The 23,243-nt window shown below is 41.7% G+C and overlaps 1 protein-coding gene across 1 annotated transcript in view; it reads left to right on the forward strand.

Moving 5' to 3' along the window:
• SRD5A2 (steroid 5 alpha-reductase 2) overlaps positions 1-19,804 on the forward strand; it is a 65,585-nt gene extending 45,781 nt beyond the window's left edge. Inside the window, exons 2-5 of the mRNA XM_022573846.3 lie at positions 9,903-10,066; positions 14,281-14,382; positions 16,751-16,901; positions 19,655-19,804. Coding sequence (XP_022429554.1) covers positions 9,903-10,066; positions 14,281-14,382; positions 16,751-16,901; positions 19,655-19,721 — 484 coding nt within the window. The 3' untranslated portion in view covers positions 19,722-19,804. The remainder of the gene's footprint in view (positions 1-9,902; positions 10,067-14,280; positions 14,383-16,750; positions 16,902-19,654) is intronic.
• The last annotated feature ends 3,439 nt before the right edge of the window (positions 19,805-23,243 follow it).

A 23,243-nucleotide genomic window follows, 5' to 3' on the forward strand; every position in this document is an offset into this window, starting at 1 on the left:
TATTATAAATGGGTGTTGAATTTTGTCGAATGCTCTCTCTGCATCTATTGAGATGATCATAGGGTTTTTCTCGTATGGTTTTTCTCCTTCAGTTTGTTAGTATGGTGTATCACATTGATTGATTTGCCCATATTGAAGAATCCTTGCATTCTTGGGATAAACCCCAGTTGATCATGGTGTATGATCCTTTTAATGTGCTGTTGGATTCTGTTTGCTAGTATTTTGTTCAGGATTTTTGCATCTATGTTCATCAGTGATATTGGCCTGTAGTTTTCTTTCTTTGTGATATCTTTGTCTGATTTTGGTATCAGGGTGATGTTGGCCTCGTAGAATGAGTTTGGGAGTGTTCCTCCCTCTGCTATATTTTGGAAGAGTTTGAGAAGGATAGGTGTTAGCTCTTCTCTAAATGTTTGATAGAATTTGCCTGTGAAGCCATCTGGTCCTGGGCTTTTGTTTTTTGGAAGATTTTAAATCACAGTTTCAATTTCAGTGCTTGTGATTAGTCTGTTCATATTTTCTATTTCTTCCTGTTTCAGTCTTGGAAGGTTGTGCATTTCTAAGAATTTGTCCATTTCTTCCAGGTTGTCCATTTTATTGGCATAGCGTTGCTTGTAGTAATCTTTCATGATCCTTTGTATTTCTGCAGTGTCAGTTGTTACTTCTCCTTTTTCATTTCTAATTCTATTGATTTGAGTCTTCTCCCTTTTTTTCTTGATGAGTCTGGCTAATGGTTTATCTATTTTGTTTATCTTCTCAAAGAACCAGCTTTTAGTTTTGTTGATCTTTGCTGTCGTTTCCTTTATTTGTTTTTCATTTATTTCTGATCTGATCTTTATGATTTCTTTCCATTTGCTAACTTTGTTTTCTTTCTCTAATTGCTTTAGGTTTAAGTTTAGGCTGTTTATTTGAGATGTTTCTTGTTTCATAAGGTAGGATTTTATTGCTATAAACTTCCCTCTTAGAACTGCTTTTGCTGCATCCCATAGGTTTTGTGTCATCATGTTTTCATTGTCACTTGTTTCTAGGTATTTTTTAATTTCCTCTTTGATTTCTTCAGTGATCTCTGGTTATTAAGTAGTGTATTGTTTAGCCTCCATGTATTTGTATTTTTTACAGATTTTTTTCCTGTAATTGATAGGTAGGCTCTTAGCATTGTGGTCGGAAAAGATACTTGATATGATTTCAATTTTCTTATATTTACCAAAGCTTGATTTGTGACCCAAGATATGATCTATTCTGGAGAATGTCCCATGAGCACTTGAGAAGAATGTGCATTTTGTTGTTTTTCGATGGAATGTCCTATAAATATCAATTAAGTCTATCTTGTTTAATGTACCATTTAAAGCTTGTGTTTTCTTATTTATTTGCATTTTGGATGATCTGTCCATTGGCGAAAGTGGGGTGTTAAAGTCCCCTACTATGATTGTGTTACCGTCGATTTCTCATTTTATGGCTGTTAGCATTTGCCTTATGTATTGAGGTGCTCCTATGTTGGGTGCATAAATATTTAGAATTGTTATATCTTCTTCTTGGTTTGATCCCTTGATCATTATGTAGTGTCCTTCTTTGTCCCTTGTAATAGTCTTTGTTTTAAAGTCTATTTTGTCTTTTATGAGAATTGCTACTCCAACTTTCTTTTCATTTCCATTTGCATGGAATATCTTTTTCCATCCCCTCACTGTCGGTCTGTATGTGTCCCTAGGTCTGAAGTGGGTCTCTTGTAGACAGCATATATACGGGTATTGTTTTTGTATCCATTCAGCCAGTCTATATTTTTCGGTTGGAGCCTTTAATCTATTTACATTTAAGGTAATTATCGATATGTATGTTCCTATTACCATTTTCTTAATTGTTTTGGGTTTATTATCGTAGGTCTTTTCCTTCTCTTGTGTTTCCTGCCTAGAGAAGTGTCTTTAGCATTTGTTGTAAAGCTGGTTTGGTGGTGCTGAATTCTCTTAGCTTTTGCTTGGAGAAGATTTTAATTTCTCCATCAAATCTGAGTGAGATCCTTGGTGGGTAGAGTAACCTTGGTTGCTGGTTTTTCTCCTTCATCACTTTAAATATGTCCTGCCACTTACTTCTGGCTTGCAGAATTTCTGCTGCAAGATCAGCTGTTAAAGTTATGGGTATTCCCTTGTGTGTTATTTGTTGTTTTTCCCTTGCTGCTTTTAATTTTTGATAGTTTGATTAATATGTGTCTTGGCATGTTTCTCCTTGGATTTATCCTGTATGGGACTCTCAGTGCTTCCTGGACTTGATTAACTATTTCCTTTCCCATATTAGGGAAGTTTTCAATTGTAATCTATTCAAATATTTTTTCATTTCCTTTCTTTTTCTCTTCTTCTTCTGCAACTGCTATAATTCGAATGTTGGTGCGTTTAATGTTGTCCCAGAGTTCTCTGAGACTGTCCTCAATTCTTTTCATTCTTTTTTCTTTATTCTGCTCTGCAGTAGTTATTTCCACTATTTTATCTTCCACGTTACTTATCTGTTTCTGTCTCAGTTACTCTGCTATTGATCCCTTTTAGAAAATTTTTAATTTCATTTATTCTGTTGTTCATCACTGTTTGCTCTTTAGTTCTTCTAGGTCCTTGTTATATGGTTCTTGTATGTTCTCCATTCTATTTCCATGATTTTGATTATGTTTACTGTCATTATTCTGAATTATTTTTCAGGTAGACTTTCTATTTCCTCTTTGTTAGGTCCGGTGGGTTTTAACCTTGCTCCTTCATCTGCTGTGTGGTTCTCTGTCTTCTCATTTTGCTTATCTTACTGTGTTTGGGGTCTCCTTTTCGCAGGCTGCAAGTTCGGAGTTCCCATTGTTTTTGGTGTCTGTCCCCAGTGGCTAAGGTTGGTTTAGTGGGTTGTGTAGGCTTCTTGGTGGAGGGGACTAGTGCCTGTGTTCTGGTGGATGAGGCTGGATCTTGTCTGTTTTGCAGGTCCATGTCTGGTGGTGTGTTTTGGGGTGTCTGTGGTCTTATTATGATTTTAGGCAGCCTCTCTACTAATGGATGGGGTTGTGTTCCTGTCTTGTTAGTTGTTTGGCATAGCGTGTCCAGCACTGTAGCCTGCTGGTCGTTGAGTGGAGCTGGGTCTTGGCATTGAGATGGAGATCTCTGGGAGATTTTCACTGTTTGATATTACGTGGAGCTGGGGGGTGTCTTGTGGATCAGTGTCCTGAACTTGGCTCTCACACTTCAGAGTCACAGCCCTGACACCTGGCTGGAGCACCAAGAGCCTGTCATCCATATGGCTCAGAATAAAAGGGAGAAAAAGAAAGAAAGAAAGAAGAAGATAAAATAAAATAAAAGTTATTAAAATAAAAAATAATTATTAAAATTTTTTTAAATGAAAGAAGAGAGCAACCAAACCAAAAAACAAATCCACCAATGATAACAAATGCTAAAAAGTATACAAACAAAACAAAACAAACAAAGAAACAAAAAAACCCAAAAAATGGACAGACAGAACCCTAGGACAAATTTTAAAAGCAAAGCTATTAATACAAAATCACACACAGAAGCATAAACATGCACACTCACAAAAAGAAAAAAAGGGAAAAAATATTTATATCATTGCTCCCAAAGTCCACCTCCTCAATTTGGGATGATTCGTTGTCTGTTCAGGTATTCCACAGATGCAGGGTACATCAAGTTGATTGTGGAGATTTAATCCACTGCTCCTGAAGCTGCTGGGAGAAATTTCCGTTTCTCTTCTTTGTTCGCACAGCTCCTGGGATTCAGCTTCGGATTTTGCCCCGCCTCTGTGTGTAGGTCGCCTGAGGGCGTCTGTTCTTCGCTCAGACAGGACGGGGTTAAAGGAGCAGCTGATTCGGGGGCTGTGGCTCACTGAGGCAGCGGGGAGGGAGGGGTACGGAGTGCGGAGCCTGCGGCGGCAGAGGCCTGCATGACGTTGTAGCAGCCTGAGGCACATCGTGTGTTCTCCCCGGGAGGTTGTTCGTGGATCCTGGGACCCTGGCTGCGGCGGGCTGCACAGGCTCCCTGGAAGGGGGGTGTGGATAGTGACCTCTGCTTGCACACAGGCTTCTTGGTGGCGGCGGCAGCAGCCTTAGCGTCTCATGCCCATCTCTGGGGTCCGCGCTGATAGCCATCGCTTGCGCCCGTCTCTGGAGCTCCTTTGAGCAGTGCTCTGAATCCCCTCTCCTCGCGCACCAGGAAACAAAGAGGCAAGAAAGTCTCTTGCCTCATCAGCAGGTTCAGAGTTTTCCCCGGACTCCCTCCCGGCTAGCTGTGGTGCACCAGCCCCCTTCAGGCTGTGTTCACGCAGCCAACCCCAGTCCTCTCCCTGGGATCCGACCTCCGAAGCCCGAGCCCCAGCTCCCAGCCCCCACCCGCCCCAGCTGGTGAGCAGACAAGCCTCCCGGGCTCCTGAGTGCAGGTCAGCACTGATCCTGTGTGCGGGAATCTCTCCGCTTTGCCCTCCGCACCCCTGTTGCTGCGCTCTCCTCCGTGGCTTCGAAGCTCCCCCCTCTGCCACCCGCAGTCTCCGCCCACAAAGGGCCTTCCTAGTGTGTGGAAATCTTTCCTCCTTCACATCTCCCTCCCACTGGTTCAGGTCCCGTCCCTTTTATTTTGTCTCTGTTTTTTCTTTTTTCTTTTGCCCTACCCAGGGACGTGAGGAGTTCTTGCCTTTGGGGAGGTCTGAGGTCTTCTGACAGCGTTCAGTGGGTGTTCTGTAGGAGTTGTTCCACATGTAGATATATTTTTGATGTATTTGTGGGGAGGAAGGTGATCTCCACGTCTACTCTTCCGCCGTCTTGAAGCTCCCCACCTCCTTAGCTTTTAAAGGGTCGTTTTCCCAGATAAAAAATTATTGTTTGGCAGGTTTGTTTTTTTTTTTGTCAGCATACTGTATACATCATTCCACTGCCTGCTTGCCTCCATGGTTTCTGATGAGAAATCAGCTAGTATTCTATTGCATGTGGAGAGTTGCTTCTCTTTTGCTGTTTTCAAGACTCTCTTTGTCTTTCATCAGTTTGATCATGATATACCTACATTTGGATATCTGTGAGTCTATCTACGTGGAGTTCACTGAGCTTCTTGGATGTGTTGATTAATGTTTGTCATCAAGTTCTGAAGTTTTTGGACATTATTTCTGCACATATTCTTCTGTCCCTTTGTCATTATCTCTGTGTCCTACAGACTTCTGAACCTCTGTTTATTTTTCTCCATTCTTTTTTCTCTCTATTCCTGACTAGAATAATTCAATTAACCTATCTTCAATTTCATTGATTGTTTCTTCTGCCTGCTCAGGTCTACTGCTAAGTTCCTCTAGTGTAAATTTCATTTCAGTTGTTATACTTTTCAACTCCAGATTTTTATTTGGTTCCTTTTTATAATTTTTATCTCTGTTGATATTCTCTATTTGATAGTCTCTCATTCTTATACATTCATTTAGTTCTTTAGACATGGTTTCCTTAGCCCTTTGAACATATTTAAAATAGTCAATTTAAAATTTTTGCCCAGGAAGTCCAATGTCTGGGTTTCTCAGAGACAGTGTCAATTGGTTGCATTTTTCCCTATGTATGGGTCATAGTTTCTTGTTTCTTTGCATGTTCCATATTTTATTGTTGAAAACTAAGCATTTCAAATAATACTGTGTAGCAACTCTGGAAATCAGATTCTCTCTGCCTCCCAGGGTTTGTTGTTGCTGTTTGCCTAGTAGCTTTTCTGAGCTCATTCTATGAAGCCTTCCTCTTGGTTGTGTGGCCACTGAAGTCACTACTTGGTTTTCTTAATGACCAGTTAATGATCAGACAGAGATTTCCTTAAACACCTGGGACCAATAAGTCTCCCAGTCTTTGCCAAGGGCCTCTGTGTGCATCTTAGAGAAGTCCTTCAACAACCACTCATGTAGATTACAACTCTGCTTTGGCCTCACTTGCTACTTTCACAGACCTCAAGGCCAATCAGACGTGAGACCTTAGGACATTTTCAGGTCTTCTTTTGAGTATGTGCATGGCCCTATGCATGTGCATGACTGTCTAGATTCCCAGAAATATGTATGAGATTTTCAAAGCCCCTATGGGCATCTCATTCCTCAGTCTTTCCTTTTAAGCTTTTTGATTAGTCTAATATTTGCCCCACCTGTTATCCATTACCTTGGGGCACTGTGCTGCTAAAACATTCAAAAACATCCCCCCATCCCCAGAAAGTTTTAGCACTAGGTAGGTTTGAGTGAGGTGGGCTAAAGACAAGCCTTTTGAGTGGAGTCTTTCAGGGAACTACCAGACAGGTAAAACAATGACTTCTCTTTGGAAATGGGGCTTTGAAAGAGCTCAAGCCCTGTTTTGCTCCCTCCAATCCTGGGAATGGAAGCTGTTACTTTTCAACGCTGTGCAGAACTGGAAAGTGGGAGATGGGATTAAGGTTAGTTGAAAATGCCACAGAGCTTGTTGTCCTTCCTGAGATTTAGCCTTTTTCTTGCCTAAATGCTCCCTGGGTTGCTGCAAGCCTTGGTTGGTTCTCAGAGGTCTGACATTTTTTTTTGTCAGTTTTTTTTTTATGGAGGAGTGCTCTTGGAGGTTCTCCTTCTGCAGTTTCACTCTTTTAATTAATTTTTAAATTTAAGAGTACAGTTGACCCTTGAACAATATGGGTGTTAGGGGAACTGACCCTCCAAGCAATTGAAAAATCCATGTGTACCTCATAGTCAGTCCTCCATATCTGTGGTTCCTCAGTAAACGCCATTCCTCCTTATCTGAGGTTCTGTATCCCTGCATTCAACCAATCCTGTATAGTGTAGTACTGTAGTATTTACTATTGAAAAAAATTCATGGATAAGTTTACCTGGGCAGTTCAAACCCCCATTGTTCAAGGGTCAATGGTATTTCTAACATTAGTGAGATTTGGGAGTGGGTGTTTCACAAGTTAGTTTTAAAGTTCACATGAAAAATAAACAGTGAAGAGTAACTTGAAAATCTATAAAAAAAGGAATGATATAAGAACAGCCCCTCCTAGTATTAAGACATATTTTAAAAGTACAATTATTAAAATAACATAGTACTGGCAATAAATAGATCAATGGAACAGAAACAAGAGTCTAGAAGAGAAACCAATATGTATGATAATTTAGTGTATAATATCAATGGCAATGCGTGTCAGTGAGGAAGAGATATTTAGTAAATTTACTAACATTAGGAAAAAAATTAGGTTGGATTCTTATCTAATTTCTTGCAACAAAATAAATTCCAAATGTATAAACATTTGGAATGTTAAACATAAGATGAAATGTTAAAACATAAAATGAAAAATCATTAAAATAATCTTTCCTATTTTAACATCTTTATTGGAGTATAATTGCTTTACAATAGTGTGTTAGCTTCTGCGTTATATCAAAGTGAATCAGCTATGCATATACATATATCCCCCTATCTCCTCCCTCTTGCGTCTCCCTCCCAGCCTCCCTATCCCACCCCTCTAGGTGGTCACAAAGCATCAAGCTGATCTCCCTGTGATATGCGGCTGCTTCCCACTAGCTATCTGTTTTACATTTGGTAGTGTATATATGTCCATGCCACTCTCTCACTTCGTCCCATCTTACCCTTCCCCTTCCCCGTGTCCTCAAGCCCATTCTCTAAGACTGCATCTTTATTCCTGTCCTGCCCCTAGGTTCATCAAAACCATATATATATATATATATATATATATATATATATTTTAGATTCCATATATATGTGTTAGCATATGGTATTTGTTTTTCTCTTTCTGACTTACTTCACTCTGTATGACAGACTCAGGTCCATCCACCTCACTACAAATAACTCAATTTCATTTCTTTTTATGGCTGAGTAATATTCCATTGTATATATGTGCCACATCTTCTTTATCCATTCATCTGTTGATGGACACTTAGGTTGCTTCCATGTCCTGGCTATTGTAAATAGAGCTGCAGTGAACACTGTGGTACATGACTCTTTTTGAATTATGGTTTTCTCAGGGTATATGCCCAGTAGTGGGATTGCTGGGTCGTATGGTAGTTTTATTTTTAGTTTTTTAAGGAACCTCCATACTGTTCTCCATAGTGGCTGTACCAATTTACATTTGCACCAACAGTGCAAGAGGGTTCCCTTTTCTCCACACCCTCTCCAGCATTTGTTGTTTATAGATTTTCTGATCATGCCCATTCTAACTGGTGTGAGGTGATACCTCACTGTAGTTTTGATTTGCATTTCTCTAATGATTAGTGATGTTGAGCATCCTTTCATGTGTTTGTTGGCAATCTGTATATCTTCTTTGGAGAAATGTCTGTTTAGGTCTTCTGCCCATTTTTGGATTGGGTTGTTTGTTTTTTTGATATTGAGCTGCATGAGCTACTTGTAAATTTTGGAGATTAATCCTTTGTCAGTTGCTTCATTTGCAAATGTTTTCTACCATTCTGAGGGTTGTCTTTTGGTCTTGTTTATGGTTTCCTTTGCTGTGCAAAAGCTTTGAAGTTTCATTAGGTCCCATTTTTTAATTTTTGTTTTTATTTCCATTTCTCTAGGAGGTGGGTCAAAAAGGATCTTGCTGTGATTTTTGTCATAGAGTGTTCTGCCTATGTTTTCCTCTAAGAATTTGATAGTTTCTGGCCTTACATTTAGGTCTTTAATCCATTTTGAGTTTATTTTTGTGTATGGTGTTAGAGAGTGTTCTAATTTCATTCTTTTATATGTAGCTGTCCAGTTTTCCCAGCACCACTTATTGAAGAGGGTGTCTTTTCTCCATTGTATATTCTTGCCTCCTTTATCAAAAATAAGATGGCCATTTGTGTGTGAGTTGGGAAAATTATCTTTGAGTAAGTAAAACACTATGGAAGGAACTCAGATATTCATCAGAGTAAAATAGATAAGCACATGTGGTATATTCATACATGAAAATAATATACAACAATGAAAATAAATGAACTATAGCTATCCACAACAACATGCTTGAGTCTTAGAAACATGATGAGTTTCCTTTCATATGGAATTAAATATGAGCAAAATAAACTATGTTTTTAGGGATGCATACAAATGAGGTAAAATTGTAAAGAAGCAAAAGGAAATGATTATTACAGAAATCAGGATGGTGGTGACCTCTGGGGTAATGGTGGCACTGTGAACAGGAGGGACCCATAGGAGGCTTCCGGGTGATGGCAATATTCCGTTTCTTGACTTGGGTTAGTGACATTATGGGTGTTTATTTGATAGTAATTCATTAAACTATTCACATAGGTTTATGAACTTTCCTGTATGATGGTTATATTGCACCATAAAAGAAGAAAAATCAAAAACAGGACATAGTTTGCTGTCTAGTATTTAGCATTATATCTTGGGCAAATTTTAATTTTGACATTATTTATATTTTTTAACGTCTTCCTAGATTCCTCTAGATTCATAGTTCCTAGCATTTAAAGGAATCTCTCACTTTTCTCAAGGGGTTCTGCAGCCCACTTTCTAGGGAATGCTACAATATCAGTAATTAAATCATATTAGAGAAACATATGGAAAGCCATATATGTCTGAACGACTCCTATCACAATTCCATTCCACTGCTACATGGGATAAGCCTGGCTTTATCTTTCTTCCAGTATAATCTGGATTTCACTTCTAGATCCATGTAAAGCTGATCTCCAGTCCTGTGTTTATAGGATTGAATTTATTAACTTAATTTATAAGGATGAAATTTACCTTTCAAGGCTGTTGTGGCTTGAAATGCATGGTGGCTACTGTGCATTTTAATGAAACAAGACAAATAATAGCCTAAATGATTGCTCTAGAACCAGATAATGTCCTTTCATTGCATACATTTAAGGGAAATGGTTTTTAAAAATGGGCTTGATGTGATTGCCTGTTACTTCATCTCAGTGATTGATTTTTTTTTTAACAATGGATCCTGACCTTTCTCCCCCATATACCCTAGGACATTTGTTTACTCACTGCTCACTAGAGGGAGGCCGTTTCCAGTTGTATTCCTTTTCAGAGGCTTTGTCTTCTGCATGGGAAATGGACTCCTCCAAGGCTACTATCTGGTTTACTGTGCTGAATACCCTGCTGACTGGTACACAGACATACGGTTTAGCTTGGGTAAGTGAATCTGACTACTTCTCACCCATACCCCAGTTAACACCCCTTCCCACAGGCTAAATCACCATTACCTCTCCCTATCCTACTGCAATAACCTTCCAAGGATTCCATTCCCCCCACCCCCACCCCACGACCGCCTCCACCCTGGTCTTTTCTCTGTATAGCAGCCTGAGAGATCTTTGAAAAACATCATGTCATTACCCATCTCAAAACCCTCCAGTGCATTTCTGTTACTCTCAGGATAAAATACAAATTTCTTACCACTGCCTATGAAACCCAGATGTTCTTGGTCCTGCCCCATTTCCTGACTTCATTTCCTATCTCCATCCATCTCACTGTGCTGTAGCCTCAGTGGCTTTCCTGCTGGGCCTGGAATACTCAAGTTTGTCCTGCTCCAGAGCTGTCGTACAGACTACACCCTCTGTGTAGAATGCTCAGTCCCTGTATACTCGGGGAGCTTGCTCCCTCCCTTTATTTAGGTCTCTATTAATTCACACCTCCTCAGAGAGACTTTTCCTGACCACCTATCCAAAATAGTATAAAACACTGATCATTGAATGTTTTTCATTATCTGCAAGAGGAGCTAAAGTTCTTTACTAAAGTAAAGGTTCAACTGTTTGTACATTCTTTTGGCTCAAAGGAAAAAGGCAGAGATTATCCTTAATCCTTCTCCTTACATCACATATCACGTTCCCTCCATCAGCTTAGTACAGCTGCCTCTAGTTCTAAAACATGTGCCGACTGAGCTCAGCTCTCCATGACTGCGCTAACGTCATCCTGGTCTGAGCCAGGATGACCTCTTGCCTGGACTGCCACGGTGACCTTCAAGCTAAACGTCCTACTTCCAGTCCTGACCCTCAGTAGCTCCTTCTCCACACAGCGGTCAGAGGGAACATTTGAACACACGAATGACCGGAGGATTAGTTGTACGAATGCTGGTACACACACCCAGTGGAGTATTCTGGAGCCACAAAAACAAAGCAGAACAAAAGCAAGGACTGTCTCTGTGCTCGTCTGGAGACATCCCTAGAGCATGAGGTTAAATAAACATAAAGTGTGCACAGTGTGTATAGTGTGCTGCTGTTTGTGTAAAAAATTGGAGGAGGACCTCTTGGATTGATAAAAGAGAAACTGTTTTTAAAAAGCGTATCTGTAGGGTTTGGGGTAAGGAGAATGGGATGGTGGGCAGAAATTTTCTTTTAATACAGTTTTGTCCTTTGAATCGTGAAACTTCATAACTTAATTAAAAATCCAAATGAAAGTTGCTCAACACTGAGAACAGATAAATAAATGTACCTAACTGTTTAGTTATTAAACTGATCCCATAACCACACAAGAAAATGATTTATGCCAGTTTACAGGAAATACAGAGAATCAAATCAGTTAGATGCCACCGTGAGGAAGTAAGCCAGTCTTATCTAGAAAGGGGGGCTTTCTGAGGGACACCCGTCTGGTCTTTTTAAGAAGTCAGTGTCCTAAAAAAAAAAAAAAAAGACAGGGGTGGGCTAGATGAAAATGGCCTTAAAGGATGTAATGACCAGATGTCGGGTGTGGTCCTATATTGGACTTTGGTTTACACGAACCAGCTAGAAGTGGTATTCTGGGGACATTTGAGGAAATTGGAATATGCCTACATGTTACATAAGATGAAGATCTGGAAGGACATGCACCAAAGTGTTTAATGGTGGTAGTTCTTGGGTGGTAGGAACAAAGTGTCTTGGTTTTCTTATTTCTGCTAATTAGCATTTCATCTTCCACAAAACATATATACTTCTTTTGTAATGATAATAAACTAACATCAGATCCTATTCTCTCCTGCTTAAAACCTGCCATCGGCTTCCTGTTGCAGTTACAAATCCACATTCCTCACCATATCCTGTAGAGCTTGATGGGATTTTGAAAGTTCCATCCTCTTCTCATCTCCTCATTACCACTACCACCCCCGCCCCCCACCATCTATCTTAAAGCATTAACTGTAGCACCTTCCTTCTGTTTCTTAGACATGCTAAACCTATACTAGCCTCAGGACCTTTGCATCTGTTAGTCCCTCTACCAGAATGCTCTTCCTCAGATCTTTGTATTCTCATTATTCAAATCATAGGACAGATGCCAGATCTTCAGAAAAGCTTTCCCTATTGACCTCATCTAAAGTAGAGATACTTCCTCCCCACCCCAATTCATTCTTTTTTATCTCCTTATCCTACTTTGATTTTCTGCTTTGTAGTGATATTATGTGATTTAAAATGTTTCATTATTTTAATTCATTTCTGTGTTTCTCCACTGAAATGTAAGCTCTATGAGAAGAGACACCTTGACTGTTTTTTTCACTACTGTGTCCCTGGTGTTTAGGACAGTGCTTGGTACATAGTAAGACCTCAACACCTGTTATCTGAATAAATGAATGAAAGAATCAACACATGAATGAGTCTCATACCATCCTTTTAAGATAGGTACTGTTGGAATCTACATGTTACAGATAAGAAAAGTGAGGCTGAGAGAGGTTAAGTGACTTGTCCAAGGACACACAGACAATCGAATCTAAGGTGCCTGCTTTTCTACTGCTGTGCATGCTATCTCCCCTCCCTCTCCCACACCCTTGTCCTCCCTCCACTGGTGTCCCTTCCCAGGTTTCCTTTCTTCCAGGCTAATAATCTTTTGACAAGACAACAATCATTATTTCATATCATAGCAAATGAGGTGAGAGTAGATGTGACTGTTTTTAATTCAACTGTTCTTGCTTTTTGCCTGATGTATTTTGTTTTTTTTTAAATTTATTATATTTTTATTTTTGGCTACGTTGGGTCTTCGTTGCTGCGTGTGTGCTTTCTCTAGTTGTGGCAAACGGGGGCTACTCTTTGTTGCGGTGCACGGGCTTCTCATTGTGCTGGCTTATCTTGTTGCAGAGCACGGGCTCTAGGTGCGCAGGCTTCAGTAGTTGCAGCATGTGGGCTCAGTAGTTGTGGCACATGGGCTCTGGGGCACACAGGCTTCAGTAGTTGTGGTGAATGGGCTCAGTAGTTGTGGCTCGCGGGCTTAGTTGCTCCGCGGCATGTTGGATCTTCCCGGATCAAGGATCGAACCCATGTCCCCTGCACTAGCAGGCAGATTCTTAACCACTGCACCACCAGGGAAGTCCCCTGCCTGATGTATTTTGATCAGCACAAATACACTTGGCTGAGAGCTGGGGTTGGGCGTCTGTGTGGAACAGTGTGATTCTGGGCCCATTGGGACATAATACATAGCATCCCTGACCCCAGCTCTCCTCATCTCAGACCAGGGCCCTTTCTGTACCTGTGAATGGGGAAGGGGAGTGTATGTGTGAACTGGCCGTGGTGGAAACCAGTTTGCTAGGTGCCAAGCTCTCCAATTACTTCCATGAGCGTGGGTATATCAATCAGTAGTGCTCTCAGCAATAAGTCACAGAAACCCAACTCTTAGTGAAATAATTAAGAATTTATATTTCCTACATAACAAGATTGTCCTAAGGTAGGTGGCTTCTGCATTCCTTCAGCTGCTTGCTGGTGTCATTAAGATCCCAGGCACTTTCTGTTCCGCTGTTGTGAGAATATTTACTTCTAGTCCTCATCACAGTCACGTCATGGTTGCAAGACATTTCCTGTAGCTCAAGGTATCGCATCTGGCAACAAAGGAAGAGGGAGGCCATAGAGACACTGGTCCCATTTAGCCCCCTTTATCAGAAAAGCAAAAGATTTCCAAGGAAACCTCCAGAAGACTTCCCTTTACATCCTCTTGGCAGAACTAGGTCACAAGACCGTCTCTCAGCCTCTGTAGTGGGGGTGGCAAAGGAGAAGGGATTAGAGTTGGCTGTTGAGTTTGCCGACCATGTTTTGATTATCTGTGAATGGGCTGAAAGCTTGCTATTTATTCATTCATTTATTTGTTTATTTACTTATTTAAGTATTGCACGATGGTAGGGCCTCCCTCTCTCCTTTCCCGCATGCCTCTATCACATGACACTGTGCATTTTCAGCCCTTTGGTTTATGAAACAGCACAGCCCCTTCATTCAAGTTTAGGACCAGGGTTAGTTGTCCCCTCCCCCCCTTTTTTGCCTTAGTTTCATTCTTAAAATTCGAAGTCAAATGCCCTTCCCTTCATTTTTAGAAAAACAACAGCAACAACAAAAACTTTAGATTGTGAGAAAAACACCAAAAACAGGATATATTCTTAACTTCTCCCTCTCTTCTTTGCCAAGGTGTCTTCTTATTTATTTTGGGAATGGGAATCAACATTCATAGTGACTATATATTGCGCCAGCTCAGGAAGCCTGGAGAAATCATCTATAGGATTCCACAAGGTAATGTCTCCCCTGCCCTCCAGATTCCCACTCCTCCTTGAGAGCCTGTCTCAGGAATTACACTATGAGTAACAAAGGGACAGGGGGCAGAGAGGGCCCATATGACACAATATATCCCAATATGTCCCTGACTTCTCCTCCACATTCCATCCTACCCCACAGCACATTTGCAGTCCTCATCTGAACCTGGAAGTTCAAGAGAAGAGCCCCCAGGAAGGTTCATGACCACAATACCCTGCAGGTGGGGGGAGGGAGGGGTTTGGGGTAGGGTGAAAGTAGGCTGCCTCTTAGTTGCGGTAGGTAAGATTATTATGTGCTGTACTGGGGTTCTCCAGAGAAACAGAACCAATAGAATATAGATTTAGACATTGATAAATAAAGAGATTTGTTGTGAGGAATTGGCTCACATGACTGTGGAGGCTGAGAAATCCCATGATCTTCCATGTACAAGGTGGAGCCCACGGAGAGTAGGCAGTGTAATTTCCAGTCTGAGTCCCAAGGCCTGAGAACTGGGAGAGCTTCCGTGTAAGTTTCAGTCCTAATGCAGGAGAAGACCAATGTCCCAGCTCAAAAACAGAGCGTGAATTCTCCCTTACCCTGTTTTTTGTTCTATTCAGGCCTCCAGTGGATTGGATGCCCATCAACCCTGGGGAGGACAATCTGCTTTACTCATTCTGTTGATTCAAATGTTAATCTTATCCAGAAACACCCTCACAGGCACACCCAGAAATAATGGTCAACCAAGTATCTGGGCACCCCATGGCCAGTCAACTTGACACAAAAAATTAACAATCATATGTACGGAGTGTCGATCCTTCCTAGGTTAGCAAATGAAGCCTAATCATGCATGACCAACAAATTGGTCCCCTTCAATAAGTCTCACTAGACTTACCTAGTGAGTAGTCAGGGGGTAGTATTTGTTTATTTCCTGCCACTCGTATGTTCTAAAAGGTGGAGGGAACCATATTTACTTAATCAAAAATTAGGATGGGAAGCCTAACAAGTACAAGTGCATTTTCAGAGATAAAGGTGCAGAATATTTGAAATCCTAACTGTTCCCAAGTAACAAAGGTGTGAGGTTGACAAGTATAAGCAGGTGGGAGTGAATTCGTCCAAGTCATCCTTCAACATTTTTAGGTGGGTATTTGTGTAGGTCAATGGCTCTCACCCTTTTTGATGTAAATACAACTCTTTATTTACATTTAAAAATTACTGAATTATGACGTGATGTTGGCACAGACTAATATCCACTGATTAAAAAAATAATGACAAAGCTACTTTGAATTAGGTAACACTTAAATGAATTTGAATGTTGCTAACATCCTTTCAGTACCTACATCAAACAAAAATAATACTGTAGGTTGAGATACACCATTTGCTATATTCACAGACTATTTATAGACCCTTTGCAGTAGGCCAGTGTTAACTCCTGGGGAGTTACAGGTCAGGAGCTGCTGATGCAATAGCATCCTTCAGGAAGATAGCTTTAAGGGGCTTTGATTTTTTAAGTCTTCATTCGGTAACTAGACAAATAGAGAAGAGCAGAGAAAGCTCTTAAAAGTGAAATTGCCAAGGCTAGTCTCCAACTGTTAAGTTAGATAATGACTTAAAAACAAAATATTCTTTGTATAAGTATGGAAAGAAAAAATTGTTTGGGGTGAAACTTCCCCAGTTTAGTGTGGGGCAGAAATATTGAGCGTAGATATATTTCCTAACATTATAAATGTGTTGATTTCTAGATACAGTTTTGAGGTCAGAAATAGAGGTTGGATAGAAAAGGAAATCTTTAAAATCAATAGAAACAGACTTCACCAGCCTCCAGTAGGGCAAAACCCTTGCAGCTCCCACTCTGTCCTTTAAACTCGAACGAGTGTACTGCTTTGCAGAAGTGGGAGGGCAAATGCCAAAGGAGAGTCTGACTAATTCTCACATCAGTTCAGGTTATTTTCACGTGGTGTGTTCTTTTAACTTGTGTGCGGTGGACGTGCTGTGTGGGTGTCCAGGGAAGGAGTGAGAAGGTGAGGTAGCTGGAAATGTTGCTTAATAGAACGAAACCATCCCCAACCTCCTGTACCTCATCCTTGTCCTGTCCAGAGCCAGTAGCCCAGCAGTTGTTGGAGATTTAGATGGAGCCCATCCAGCAGTTGGGGCCACTCCTCACGATTCCAGGATGTTCTGAGGGCTACAGGATGCTGATGGTGTTTTCCCTTCTCCCCAAGAGGATTCCACCAAACTCCCATGACTGAAGGCAGTCTCCAGCCCCACATTCATCCTAGGTTCCCTTATGTATTTTGGAACAAAGCACAGGGGTTTTAATGCGGCACTGATCTAGGACTGATGATTGACTTGTTGATTCTTCTGCACGCAGGTGGCTTGTTCACGTACGTTTCTGGAGCCAATTTCCTTGGCGAGATCATTGAATGGATCGGCTATGCCCTGGCCACTTGGTCCCTCCCAGCACTTGCATTTGCATTTTTCTCACTTTGTTTCCTTGGGCTGCGAGCTTTTCACCACCATAGGTAAACTTTTCAATCAAGGTGGCAGCATCCATGTAGCTTTCTTCTCCAAATAGGCTTTTATTAACACATGGAGTCAGATATAGACACGGAAGAGAATTTTTTTTTTTTTTTACAAGGTAAGGTTGATACAATTATCCAGACGGATGAATTCTGACTTTTTGGATTTTCACTGAAGTTGAAATTTAGCTGGATGACAGTAACAGTAACATTTTTTTTTCTTCCTATGAGCAAAACCAAACCCAGGTAGACAGGAGCACCAAAGTGACTTGGGAAGCCACACGCCCCCTTGTTGAAGAAGGCTTCCCAGAGAGAAGCACTCGGTGTCCACATGAGTTAGTTGACCCCGGCTCTGTGCCCTCCTATCAGGCTTATCTGGCAATGGCTGCTGTTTGGCAGTGGGCTACAGGTAAGAGGAGGTACAAGACGTAGATTCCATTTCCGTGCTTCAATTCACTTCTGCCACATCTCTCCAAGTGTGTTCCATAGGTGGGAGCCCAGGTTGCACTTTCCAAAGCTTCACAGGTAATTCTGAGGTACAGCCAGGATGGATAACCACTGGGGAAAAGTACTAGCCCTGTACCTAGTGTGCCTACTATTTTTAATTCTAGGTTTGGTGCTAACTGTTCAGGTAATCACAGAGCCCTGGAAACTCTAGGATTATTTTCTTGGAATCTGTGTAATACCAGGGCTTATTTTGGTACTCTCCTCCTTCCTCTACCTCCACCCTCCATAAATCATTACCAAGGTCATTGCTGGCTTCCTGGGAAGATAGGGTCAACAATTATGTACTTGTGTGGTGCAGTTGCAGGACTGTGCCATCTGTCGGGGAATGCTGGGAATTGCAGGGGTTTAGACCCATTCCCCTGTAGGTCTAGCCTAAAGCTTTACTAACGCCTCCCTCCCTCCCAATCCCTGAGACTGGGATGGGGTGGGGACAAAAGAGTTAAGGAAAAGTATCACTGGAAGGGAAAGGGTTACATACTAAGTTGCTATCAGGCTGTAAAGGCAAATGTCAGATCCCTTCGCTGAAATGGGGCTGGAGGAAAGAGAAAGCCTGTGGTTACTGGTGACAGAGGGGATGGATGCCCAAAGAGAGAACGGCCTTGGAACCAGGACCCTGAAGGAACCCTTTATACTCCTGCATAGGTGTTTTAGTCCCGCTAATGATTAATTTCAAAGTTTTGAAGGTTTAAATAAGAATGTGTTCTTTTCCTTGGAGTGGAATTTATGCAGAGACCTGCGAGAAATGAATGAAACAGCAACTCCTCATGATCTATTCTTACCCCCTCCTTTGCTTGGTGGGGAAGGGCGCCGGAGGGTCCCCAGCCTGGAAGGGGGTCAGTGTAATAGTTCTTCCCCATTCAGGAAGGCCTGTTGCCCACCAGAGTCAGAGGGGCGGGGGAGAGGACAGGGCATCAGCCAGCAGTTGGAGGGGCCCTGAGAAGGGTGGCCTGCGCTGGGCTTGGTCAGGGGAGGGATAGCAATCCCACCAGAGGGTTCTAGCTAGTACAACAGCAGAATCCAAACTGAGGCCCTGTCCTATTATGTCAGCCTTCTTCAGAGGGAAGGGCGGAGGGCATCTTTTCACAGGGCTTACTGGGGTTTGTGAGAGGCAGCTCAGCAGACCTCAAATCACAGCACGGAAAACCAGCCACCTCCTGTGGCATATTAATACTATTTGTCCCTCAGTTCAAACTATGGTACTTGAACAGAGTGTATCATCTTAATTATAAATTGAGAGCTTCCAGCTTCAACTAGGTAAGAGAACAGCCTGGTCACTTAAAGGGAAAGCCTTTTTACAAGATGTATTAGTCTCCCTGGGCTGCCGAAACAGATGACCACAAACCGAGTGGCTTAAAGAACAGAAATTTATTCTCTCATAGTTCTGAAGGCAGAAGTCTGAAATCAAGGTGTGGGCAGGGCCACGCTCTCTCTGGAGGCTCGAGGGAAGAACCCTTCCTTGTCTTTTCCTAGCTTCTGGCAGTGGCCGGCAGTCCTTGGTGTTCATGGCTTATAACGGCCTCACTCTAATCCCTGCTCTGTCTTCATGTGGCCTTCTCCCGTGTGTGTGTCTCTGTGTCTCTTCTTCCCCTTCTCATGAGGACACCAGTCATATTGGATTAAGGGCCCACCCTGCTCCAGTATGACCTCATCTTAATAAATTATATTTGCAGTGACCCTATTTCCAAAATAAGGTCACATTCTCAGGAACTGGGGGTTAGAACTTCAGCATATATTTGGGGGGAACACAATTCAACCCATAATACAAGGTAACATTTTCTTGGCGTTTCCCAGGCCTCACGAAGGGATATTTTTCCTGGGAACATGACCAGTTCTCTGGGGTTAACGTTACCTATGCTCTTTGGGGTCTCTGGTTCCCTGTATTTCTCAGTTGAATCCACTGAGTACTTCTTTCTGGCTATGATGTATTTTTTATTGGGTAAAATATACATAACAAAATCTACCATTTTAACAATTTTAAGTGTATAATCCAGTGGCATCGGGTACACCCATCGTATTGTGCAGCCACCACTGCTGTCCTCTGGCTATTACTTTTTATTTCTCAACCTGAGAAGCTTCAACATCTACAAGAGATAGGATGCAGGAGGGAGGAAGAAGATAGATGGCCATCTGGAAGAGTCAGACCCTGAACAACTGCAGGCTGGTTTGTAACAGGGATTCCAAACAGATCAAACCTCAGTCGTTGACCACTGCTCGGTTGTATTTATAATTATTCCTCTCTTGTCTTTTAGATTCTACCTCAAGATGTTTGAGGACTACCCCAAGTCTCGGAAAGCCCTCATTCCAGTCATCTTTTAAAGAAACCAAATAAAAAGGGAACAAAGCTCCCACAATCTTTTCGAAAACCATCAAGCTGCTGAACCTATAAGTTTTTTTTTTGTTTTTCTTGTTTTTTGGTTTTTGGTTTTTTTTTTTGCGGTACGTGGGCATCTCACCGCTGTGGCCTCTCCCGTTGCGGAGCACAGGCTCCGGACGCGCGGGCTCAGCAGCCATGGCTCACGGGCCCAGCCGCTCCACGGCGTGTGGGATCCTCTCAGACCGGGGCACGAACCCGCGTCCCCTGCATCGGCAGGCGGACTCTCAACCACTGCACCACCAGGGAAGCCCTGAACCTATAACTTTTTAAAGTCTCATCGTGTATATGTAATAGGCCTCTGGTGTTCTGGCAGCTGGCCTGAGGATTCTGCATGGGCCCCCTTAGTGTTTCCTGCCATCCTCCCTGTCCAGATCTCCTACTGAAGCTTCAACAAGGCCCTTTTTTTTACGCAAAGACATCTACTTAGCTATTCCTCCTAGAAAGTGCAAAGTTCCCTATGTATTTTTTTCTTTGAAAGACCCAAGTACAGGTGGCTTTATACCTGCTCTGTATCCGTGTAAGACAGCTCGGTAGTTGAGAAAGTTTTGAGTTGAGGGCAGTGCTTATAGAATTTATTAAAGGTGCACATTTGACACGTATACATATCCGCAGCGATTTAAATTCTGAAGCTGCACGGACCCAGAGCAGTTTTTCTTCCAAATGAAAACCCACTCACGTGGGTTTTCCTTAGTTAACTGTGAAAAATGTGAAATGATTACGTAGACTTTTAATAGGGGAGCTCTGTCTTCATATTGCTGAAAATGCAACAACGCATTGACCCCATTTCAAATTTGTGCATTGTCTTAGTGCCTCTGTCTTCCTGAAGAGTCCACAATCCCTGTTAGAGATATTATAGGCTAATCCAGAAAACTGGTGTGGGTTTTATTGAAGGTCAGACTTTAATGACCACAGAGAAGAAGAGATGACTCTGGTTGACTACAAAGAGCAGAAAAGTGTTTTAGAATAGACCGCAAATTCTTATATTCTTAGAAACTGGTGGGAATATCCAAATAATGAGTGTCAGATAAGGAATCGCCGAATAAGAGCACATGTTGTTTGCCTGGACAAGACATGTACAATGATGGTAAAGCATCTCAGAAGCACCCAACAACTCTTCCCTTCTGGAGTTTCTGCATCACAGTCCTCAGGATCTGATCAAGAAGGCGTTCCCTAGGGGTGCCTTGAACATCAGTTCTCAAAAGTCCTGGGAGCAGAGGCTGAAAATTGCAACCGGAGGGACGCCTTTAGGCAGAAAACCTGCTTTGTTTGGCTCTGACAGTGTTTCTCACATAGTCTGGTTTTCTTTTCTTTTCTTTTTTTTGTGGTATGCGGGCCTCACTGTTGTGGCCTCTCCCGTTGCGGAGCACAGGCTCCGGACGCGCAGGCTCAGCGGCCATGGCTCACGGGACCAGCCGCTCCGCGGCATGTGGGATCTTCCCGGACCGGGGCACGAACCCGTGTCCCCTGCATCAGCAGGCGGACTCCCAACCACTGCGCCACCAGGGAAGCCCCAGTCTGGTTTTCTTTTTTTGTTTACAAAGTTTCCAAAATTTAAAAATTAGGAGGTTTCTGCATTCTCTAGTGTCCTTTAAAAAGTTGGAGGATCTGGACCCACGGAGCCAGCTAAGAGCTGGGACTAATCAGCTGGTAGACATCAGAATTTGCAGCCTCGTGGAGGGGTCACCCTTGCATGGGTGCTGAGACTTTGGGCTCTTTAAGGAAGGGCCTGGACATTCATAATTAGAATGTATGATGATACTTGTGTATGTAGGTCTAGGTTTGTACTCAGCATTGGTAATATTTAGCAAACCCCTTTGAGAATGAGCACCAGTTTTATTAGATGTAGTGCTAAGTGCAGAAATCCACTAGGATAAAACACACAGGACACTCAAAAGATCTGAAGATGATGTACATTACTGAAAAATATAAATTATAATCATATATATACATGTTTTGCTGTTTAAATGCCTCTCAAATCATGGATGTTAAGTAATTTTTTTGAATTAAAAGATCCCCAGACCCACGAAGATTTTCATAAAGTGTTGAGCTGTGTTTGTTCCCCCTTTATTTTTTTTTTCCTCCAAGTGTTGCTTCCTTTTTTTCTCTTCTCTCTTCATTTTGCCAACTTGAAATTCAGGGCTCTGAGCTGAAAATAAAAGAGAAATACGACTTATAGAGCTTGTCACACAGCTAAGAACTCCAAGCAGGTGCAATAAAGGCGCAGGAGAATGTGCTGAGGCTGGATGCCCCTCCTCGTGTTCAGGCATACACGGGGGAGTGGGAGAAACACACTCAGTGAAATAAATCTTAAAGTGTAGCTTGGCCTCTGTGAAATAAAAGACTCCCTGTTTTCTCCGTGACATTGAAAAGTGCCTTTATTAAATCCTTTATCTTATTACCATGTAAAACATCCAGGCCAGTCCTTGAAATGTAATGAGTGCTCAACAAATGGTAGCTACTATTTGCCCAGTGTGTGCAATCTCAGGACGAAACTGCTATTCAGCAATTGCATTTTTTGCCACTAGAGGGTGCTCTCTAGAATTTTATTTAGGCCAACCCTGATTTACTTAGGAAACGCATGTCTGGAAATTTAAGAAATTCTACTGTCATTTCAAGTTAACATGATCGTGGACCTCCTTAGTTTAAAAATAGGGTAGAATAACTTTTATGTAATTTTAAATATTTTCTTGATAACTGAGGTATTCTCTGCTGTAGGGCTATTCAACTCGATTTCTCTGTTTAGGTCTAGAATATGTATGCAGAAGGAATACAATAAAGGTCTGGAGCCTTGCTCATCCCTAAACGTATTTCCCCTTTCTCCTAAAACTGGAGTGCAGCAAAAATATGGTTAATTTAGGCTTCTGTGGACTGGTTTTTGAAATTAGGGGCTAAAATATGACAGTGGTTTTTCCTGGTGGGAATGTTTTACTACTGGCCAGTAGGAGGTGCTGTAATGTTTTGTTTTCAGAATTAAAGAGCCAAAGCATATTTAAGACATCAGCTAAGATTGGGATTGACATATACACACTACTACCTATAAAATAGATAACTAATAAGGACCTACTGAATAGCACAGGGAACTCTACTCAATACTCTGTAATGGCCTATATGGGAAAAGAATCTAAAAAAGAGTGGATATATGTACGTGTATAACTGACTCACTTTGCTGTACGCCTGAAACTAACACAACATTGTAAATCAACTATACTCCAATAAAAATTTTTAAAAAATTAATAAAATTATAAAATAAAAAGATAAAAACAGGCAAAAAAAAAAAGTAAAACAATCAAAACAAAACAAAATAGTTTAAAAAGAAAAGACATCAGCTAGGTCCACCCCTTTGTATCACAGATGCAGACACTAAGACCCAGTGTTAAATGCCTTCCAAGGTGTTGCATAGCTGGTCTTAACTTGTCCGTTTAAGGATCAGAAGTCTTTTTTGCTTTGTAAAGCACAGCAGACTT

Source organism: Delphinapterus leucas, chromosome 13 (assembly GCF_059928025.1).
Source record: "Delphinapterus leucas isolate spDelLeu-1000000601 "Yukka" chromosome 13, BTC_Dleu_Yukka2, whole genome shotgun sequence".
NCBI lineage: Eukaryota > Metazoa > Chordata > Mammalia > Artiodactyla > Monodontidae > Delphinapterus > Delphinapterus leucas.